Genomic DNA, 8,924 nt, shown 5'->3' with positions numbered 1-8,924 from the left:
CGAGCCGAAAGAGATGGATGGGGCCCTTGTAGAGCTTCGCGAAGATGAGGAGGAGACTGCTAGGACTTTGGCGTCTTTTTTGTGCGCCGATTTCGACCCTGGAGCCGTGTTCCTTGCGGTTACTACGTTCACTACGGTAAGTCCGTGGTCATCGTCCCTTGGCTCATGGCGTCGCTTCGCCGTTCGAGTCTTGTCTTCCCCATCGTGGTCGCGATTTCATCTCCTTGGCTCACTGATGAGATGGGAGAATTTGGCTAGTTTTCCGTCCCTGATTGCTTATTCCAGTGTGTCCTTCAAGTCGAAACAGTCATGTGTTTTGTGTCCATAGCCCTTATGGTAATCACAGTAGAGGCTCTTGTTCCCCCCCAGTTCGGTCCTTCAGAGGACGGGGCTTTGAGAAGATTCCCTTCTCAGCTATCTGTTGGTAAACCTCTATGATGGGGAGGGTGAGGGGGTGTAATTGGTGAATTTTCCGACACGAGGAAACAGTCTGGGTGCCTTGCTCGGGCCACCGTCTCTGGCGTGCTCCCTCTGTCTTTCCCCGTTGTCGTGCTGCCTGGGTTGAGTGTAGGGGGGCTTCCGCTTGTTAGCAGCCACAACTTGACTGACTTCCTCATCGTTAATATATTCGCGGGCTACAGTTTGGATTTCTTGCATCTTCCAAACCGGCTTTGTGGTGAGGTGTTTTCTGAAGTCCTCGTTAAGGAGCCCGTTCGTCAGGCAGAGACTGGCCACCGAGTCGGTTAACCCCTCGATCTCCAAGCATTCATCGTTGAAATGATCTAGGTACTTTCTGGTCATTTCACCGGTTTTCTGAGTGACGCCGAGCAGATTGATCGGGTGTTTTGCCTTCGCGATTCTGGTGGTGAATTGTGCTAAGAAGGCGCAACTGATATCCGAGAAGCCGGCCGCGGAGCCCTGCGGGAGGCTATTGAACCACCATATCGCAGGGCCTACTAGGGTGACTGGGAAGGCGCGGCACCTTACTTCGTCTCCCACTCCCTCGAGGTTCATTCTGGCCTCAAAGGCCATGAGGTGCTCCTGCGGGTCATGGGTTCCGTCATACCTCATGTCCGTTGGTTTGTCAAAGGGCTTTGGCAACCAGACTTCGAGGATGGAACGATGGAATGGGGTGGCGCCCATGATCACGGGTCACCGTGTTCCCCTAGATCTCTCTTCTCCGCTTTCGCGGTCTCGCCTCATGGTGCACGCCCGCTTACCTTGGCGTAGATGATTGTGTCACTTCGCCTCCTATGGTGTTCCCAGTCCTCCTGGCTACTTCCTGATTCCGATCTCGAGACGGGAGTACGTCCGGAGCGGCTACTTCGGTGGGAGGTTCTTCCCCGACTCTCGGGAGATCGGGAGTAGTCGGGGTTAGAAGTCTGCTGATGTTGCTCCTGATCTGCTAATTGGCGCTCCAGGTTCTACACCATATGGCGCAGTTCCTGCATTATCGTCGTGATGTCGCTACCAGTTCTTCCGAAGGGGCGTCTTTCTTGGGCTCTCGATTGCGGCTCGGTTCGTCGCGGAGGGGACCTCAGCCGCTCGCCGGGAGAGGCAACAGAGGCTACCCCCTCGAGGCCCGCCGTGCGGCCATGGTCCTTTGGACCTTGCACGATCTCCATTTAAACGCTACTCCCCACAGACGGCACCAATGTTCGGTAGTTCGGGTACCGGACGGTTCGGAGTGATCCTCGGATGGGTAGGTGGGGTGTAGCCTGAATTGGGTCGCGAAGGTGAAGTAGGGGTAGCCGATTTCCCGAGCTCTTGGTGCGGAGAGGGGGGTGTCACCTGCAAAGACACTTCGACGCACAAGTCAGTCGAGCGTGCAGGCAAGAAAAGGGTAAAGTAGTATATGACGTACCTTGGGGGAGGGGTAGGACCCTCCCCTTATATACTATGTCAGAAGTGGGTCCTACAAGGGTAGAACCCACTTTCCTCGAAGCTTCCCTGTACAGCTGTGGTAGCCAGCTGTCCCGGACGCGTGTTCGGGTCGGTGAATGAGTGTCTCACACCCGGCCGTTCGGGTCGGGTAGTTAGTGGGTCGGGTCGGTCCATGTTTTCTTTGGGCCAAGCTGTAACAAAATTATATAATTTTTTTTAATAATTAATAAATACTAAATAAATTAATTTTAAATTGATTATATTATTTTTCTATTAATAACACATTTATTACTTCAAGTAGATCACTATAAAAGGGGTATTTGCAGTGTAGTTTGGTTTGATTTTAAGGGAAAAAGTCATCCGATCTGAACGCTTAATTTATGTGCGGTGCGATTTGGATTGGTTGAAATTTTTTAAAAAAAAATCCGATCCGATCCGATTCGATTACAAGCGGTTTGGATCGGTTTGGATTTGCAGTTTTTTAAATAAAAAAATTAAATGCATATAACAAGTCTCAATATCAAATTTTAAATAATCAACAATGACATAACAAGTCTTAACAATATCTTAAAAAGCCAACGATAACATAACAATAGAAATAACATTATAGGTTAGTTAAAATAAATAAATAAATAATATTTTGAATATAAAATATTTATTAAATAATAATAATACATGAATAATAGAAAAATGTATAATAAATTGAACATATTATAAGTATAATTGTAAATATAATAATAAAATAATAATATTATAACACATTGTGCGGTTTGGATTGGATTGGATTGGATCGATTATAAAAAGTAGATCAAATTCCAATCCAATCCAGCGGTTTGCAAAAAATAGAATCCAATCAAATCCGAATTAGTGCAGTTTTAATCGATTTTCAGTTTAGATTAGATTGGATGAACGATTTAATTTGAATCGGTTTAAATTTAATCACATAAATTTAGGGGTGTAATGGGCTCGGTTCGGTTCGGTTTTGGACCGAAAACCAACCGAACCGACCTGATCGGTTCTTCAAAGAGACCAACCGTTCGGTTGGCTGCAGTTTGAGCAACCGAACCGAACCGAACCGAACCAACAGCGGTTTGGTTCGGTCGGTTTTTTCGGTTTTTTTACACCTACTTATCTGAATTTAAAATGCCATAATTTAAAACCTTCAATAAACTAGAAAAACAAGAATTTATCACATCCAAATCCAATACAAATTCAACTTAATTAAACATAAAACAAAAACAATTAAAAATGTCTAGCAAAACAACAAAGTTAAAGGGTAAATGTGTAAAAACAAGGTTTCTTAACCAATATTTCGGTTCGGTTCAGTTCGGTTCGTTTTTTACTGAGCCAACCGAAAACCGAACCGAACCGATCGGTTTAATTCGAAAAAAAAAACAAAAAAAACCGATTTTTTCGATTTTCCTTTCGGTTGTTGTAAATTTCGATTCGGTTTTGCGGTAAAATTCGGTCCGGTTCGGTAACTTACACCCCTACATAAATTTACTATATATGGGTTGTTAGTAAATAGAAGGGTCCACGCACTATGCTAATGTGGTACTTATTGAATTGAATTGAGAAAATCATTAATTATTTTCTTGGCCGGATTACATGCTTGATTAATTCTCTTAAAACCAAAATTTCATTTCCAAATTGTACTACACAAATATACCTCTGCCGAAAGAGTTCAATTCTACGATTTACATACTTTTTTACTTGAACAAAATTATTCTGATTCATAAAAACTTATGACGTAACCTGTAATCTGTAGATCTGTACATTAATCTCCTTTGATTTTATCTTTTGTTGCAAATGCCCTACCAGTTAGTATTAACTTCCAAAGTTTTAAAAACTGAACTGATTAATTTAATAATTTATTAGTTCAATTAATTTAACTGTAGTTCTATTAAAATAACCATTTTATAATAAAATAATAAATAAAATATAAATAAACACACTAATTAAACATAATTTCAGTCAACTTAATATTTGTCCAGAAATCTTAATTTTGCTCTTTGACTTTATAAATCTAAAAGAAAACATGTAAAAAATGATGGATTCAATGAAAATAACTAAGCCCCACTTAAAGTGAGAACAAAGTCAAATATTTTTTAAATTCAATATTTATATTATTTAGCTTTTAACACCAAAAAATTCTGGAGATATTCTCCACATCTAAGTAATTTTAGCATTTAAGTTTATTCAAGCAATTTTAAGTCACGTGCTTATTTTCGTTTTCTTCTTTTTTCATGCTTCTTCTCTTCTTTCCTGCGCTTATTCTTCTTCTTCTTCTTCGTCTTCTTCTTCGCCTTCTTCGCGTTCCTCTTTCTCTTCATTCTCCTCATTCTTTTTCGCGTTCCTTCTTCTTCACGTGTTTTCTGCTTACCGTCATTCTTTTGTTGTTGTTGCTGCTGCATTCTTTTGTCTTTTCCTCCTTCTCTCCCTAGTGAAGAAACAGTAGAAGGTGAAGAGGAAAAATTTTGAATTGTGCAGAACAAAAATGAACCTAACATGTTATTATGGTAAAACAATTGTATAGTACTAAATGAATGGAACATTATCCATTATATAAATTCAAATTCGAACAGCTTTCTGCATAATGAACCGAAACACGTACTCATGGTGAAACAATTGTATAGTACTGAATGAACGAAACATAATCCATTATATAAAATCAAATTCAATGAATCAAAAAAAGTATTCATGGTGAAACCATTGTATAGTACTGAATGAACGAAACATAATTTATTATATAAAATCAAATCCAAACAGCTTTCTTCATAATGAACTGAAATACGTACTCATGGTGATACAATTGTATAGCACTGAATGAGCGAAACATAATCCATTATTTAAAATCAAATTCAAACAGTTTTCGGCATAATGAATCGACTCATGGTGAAATAATTGTATAGTATTGAATGAACGAAACATAGTCTATTATATAAAATCAAATTTGAAACACCTCTATCTACAATTTAGAGATTATCAATTCAATTCAGATTTAGAACACCTACGTCCATTCAATTTAGCAATTGCATTCCATTCAATTCGATTGAAAAAATAATTCATTAGCAAAATGTTGGTGTTATTGGTGATGACGATAACGAAAGAGGAGGAGAGGAAGAAGAAGAGAAGGAGAAGGATGAGGAGAAGCAGAAGAAGAATCTGCGTGTGCAAAGACGGAGGAGGAGGATGAGGAGGAGGAAGATGAGGAGGAGGAGGAAGAGGTATACATGAATTTGAAAGAGGAAGAGGATGACGTATACATGTATTTGAAAGAAGAAGAAGAAGAAGAAGAAGAAGAAGAAGAAGCGCGATGAGGAGAAGAAGATGAAGCGCGTGTAATGACGCTCTTTTAATGAGAGTAATTTTTGTTGGTGTTGAACCTACTTAGATAAAACTTGGATAAAAAAAAATACTTAAATGTGTAGTATAGTCCATAATTCTGTGATAATTCTGCACAGAATTAATTTAAATGAACCTCTCATTTAAGTAAAGTCTTGAGATATTTACATTACAGAATTTAATCACAGCTGCAGCAGAATTAAAACTAAAGCATGTCAGTTAATAGCTCATTATTCATTCAACTTTCACTCTCATAAATCAGTAAATATCCCCTTTCTTAATTCTCAAAAACCTGTCGCACAAGAAAATTGATCTACCTTAATGTGGTGAAATAATAAATTTAATGACAAAATTTGTTGACAACAAGACAAATTATAAATCATACTCCTAACTATTTCATTAAAAATAAGGGCAAAAAATTCAGCAGATGTACATATTCTTTGCCCTTATCAAACTTCATCATAAGATGCAATAATGCGAAAGTTACATTACAACTGAAGTCATTAGCATGGTAAGAAAGTCAAAGCTTTAGAGGTACATACATGATAAATCGTTAAATTCATAAATAAAGAAATAAGGTCCACCTATTAGTTACCTCTTAAAAATTCTACAGTTTCATCTAGGATAAGATTAAGCAACTGATCATAACCTTTTAGAGTTTTTGTCACTGTAATTCAACAAAGTAAAATGTAACAAAATTATGTATAAGAGCACCCATTTTAATTTAAGAAAGATGCACAAAATCTCAACTTAGTATTGATTAGCAAATGCCATAACTTGTAGTTGAGCACTATTCATTTGAACTCAAAATAAACAGCAGTAATTTAAAACAAAAAAAATGCCAAACTGACATGATTTTATTGTTCAAAAAGACAGGAACTACATTAAGATAAGAGTAAGTATAACAGAATCAAGAACATCATCAATAATCTTAAATCACAGTAATGGCAACATAATTTCAACGGTCAAAATTATTCATCAATTATTCAACTTAGTAACAACAGTAAAATTTACAGATTAACTAACAACAATTATTCAACAATTATTGTTACAATAAAATTAATACTTAAAGCTAGAAGCTAGAATAGAGAGAGCCAGCGGAAACTGTGGCTGGCAAAATAATGGTTGACACAGTAGAACAGAACTGGCGCTAGCGGGACAATGGCTATGCGATAGTGGTTGGAGGCGAGACCGGTGACAATTTTTTCGACTTTCGAAACTCAAACGGTGGCTGCACGATGGAAGGGAAAGAAGTTGCGACGATGGCTTCGAAACTCGGAGTTGCGACGGTAGAGAGGGAGCAACTCGATGACAGTGAGAAGAAGGAGAAGCTCGAGGTGGAGGGGAATGTTGGGATAGAGCTGCACATTTTGACTTTGTCGTTATGGATGGGTAGTGAACTAATGGCTTTGACAGCGTCGTTTTTTACAAAAATAAAAAACCGATCGAGTTTCGGTTCGAATCGAAAAGTTGGTTCGACGGTCCAATTCTATTTGACCGGTTGGTTCGAGTCGATTTTAAGAATTTTGATTTTACCCTATCATTTTTTAATTGTATCAAAATTACTCTTAACATCTATTGCACGTAAAACGTTAAGGACAAAATTAAAAATTTTTAAGGATAATTTTAACAAAAGTAAAAAACGTTAGAAACAAAATTGAATGAATCGAAAACGTTAAAAATAAAATTAAATAAAATTAAGCGTTAGGAGTATTTTTTAAGATAGTTGGTTAAAAAAATAAAAATAAAAAGTGGATATACGAAATTATTACATCTAATATTATATATTTATTTCAGCAATAATTATTAAATACAAACTTAACCAAAAAAATATATGATTATCTATAATTCTCAAATTACAACTAACAAAAATCTGTCTCCACAAATCAAACTCAGAACCATTGAGTTTAAAGTTATAAAAGAATGAGTTCGTCAACGCACGAATAATATAATCAGAGGTGGAGCTTTGTTTGAACAATAGGGTCATAGCCCCCCAAAAATTTAATAAAAAATTTAGTAATTCTACTTTAAAAAGAAGAAAGTAATTCAATTGGTTAAGGTTCTACGCTCTTAATTTTTTTTTTACTTTTTTTAAAAAAATTTTGGTGAGAGTTGAGGCTCAGAAATCTGGGCCAAAACACAAAACAACAAGGCTAAATGAACAGAATTATAAGGCTTTCTTTCCTCACCTAAACTAATAACTCTACCCCAATAACCAAAAATAAAAAACTAATAACTCTACCACACAATTACCTCAAATTTTGTACTTTGAACACAATGAAGTCCAATATCATTGTAATAATTAAAATACAGTATTATGTTAGGAGTAGTTGATTACTTAAGTTGGGTCAATATATATGTTGGGCTGTGGGCCTATTTTGGGTTTGGTTCATCCGATTCGACCCGTTCGGGCCAAATTTGGGCCAAATTTTTTAAAATTGGTGTCAAAATTCTTATTTTAATTAATTCTACTACATTAAACTATAAAATTTTATTTTCTAATTTGTTAGAATAAAACTAATTTATTTGTTAATTATTTACTAATCTTTTGGATTTTACAAGATCACCATTATATAAGTCATTTAATTTGAAATAACTTAATTTGTGATTATAATCGATATATGTATTTCCCACAAACAAATTTGGAAATTAAATAATTTTTTAACAATCTCCCACTTGGGCTATACATATATTCTTTCTTGACATAATCACATTTTATAAACTTTATGCGCGCATCTGAATGCTATTTCTTTCATTACTTTAACAATCTGGTCCGTCTCATACATTAGATATGGAACTACCGCAGCTTTTATCACATTAAATGCCGTGACTAAACCACGCCAATCACCATCCTAATATACTTAACGACATAGATCAAATTTGGATGAGTAATATGAAAATTACATGTGATCTCATGCATGTCTATTTCCAGCTGGTCCAACTTTATTGAGATCAAACACAATACAAATATTACAAAATGAACATTTCATATAACATGAAAGAAACCATCAACTTAATTCTGCAGAAAAATAACTCAATATCTGTCATAGGACATATAGCATAAAATAAACTCCCACTAAACCAAGGCATCACAAATGTTGACACCCATCCGAGCAGTGTGCTCATGAAAAACTTTAGGGTTCAATCCCTTGGTAATGGGTCTGCTAGCATATACTCTGTTTCCATATGTCCTATGGAAATCTGTTTTTCCTAAACTTTCTCCTTGGCAACTAAGAAGCTTGATGTCTATATGCTTCGATTTTGTCAAGCTCTTATTGTTATTGGAGTATAGTACTTACTGACTTATTGTCACAAAATATCTTTAATGGCCTTTCAATGTCATCTACTATATGAAGCTCAATGACAAAGTTTCGCAACCATATGCCATGAAATCGGAATCAGAGTACCTAATGATCTCCAAAATTTTCTGATCTCCGATAAGCAAGCATGTAATCCTTTGTTCTCTTTAGATAACGCATTATGCGTTTAACAGCTATCCAATGATCCATATCCGGATTGCTCAAGTATCTACCTAACACTCCCACTATAAATGATATATCAGGATGTATGTAGACTTGGGCATACATTAAATTCCCTAGTGCTAATGCATAAGGCTTATCATGCATTGCTGTCCTCTCAAGATCATTTTTAGGACATTGTTTGAGACTGAACTTGTCTCCTTTAGCTACGGGTGT

The 8,924-nt window shown here is 36.6% G+C and overlaps 1 protein-coding gene across 1 annotated transcript; it reads right to left on the bottom strand.

The window, feature by feature from the left end:
* Nucleotides 1–432: 432 nt before the first annotated feature.
* LOC107477670 (uncharacterized) lies at nt 433–1,143 on the bottom strand. Its single transcript, XM_016097725.1, has one exon. It carries the CDS (start codon nt 1,141–1,143, stop codon nt 433–435), a length of 711 nt encoding a protein of 236 aa, XP_015953211.1.
* Nucleotides 1,144–8,924: the final 7,781 nt, after the last annotated feature.

This window comes from Arachis duranensis, chromosome 3, assembly GCF_000817695.3.
Source record: "Arachis duranensis cultivar V14167 chromosome 3, aradu.V14167.gnm2.J7QH, whole genome shotgun sequence".
NCBI classification, from domain to species: Eukaryota; Viridiplantae; Streptophyta; class Magnoliopsida; order Fabales; family Fabaceae; genus Arachis; species Arachis duranensis.
Note: the sequence above shows the minus strand (reverse complement) of the source record. Positions and strands in the feature narration are given on the sequence as shown.

Excerpts from the sequence above, each read along its gene's own strand:
- LOC107477670 (XM_016097725.1), bottom strand. The coding sequence starts at position 1,143 with ATGGGCGCCACCCCATTCCATCGTTCCATCCTCGAAGTCTGGTTGCCA.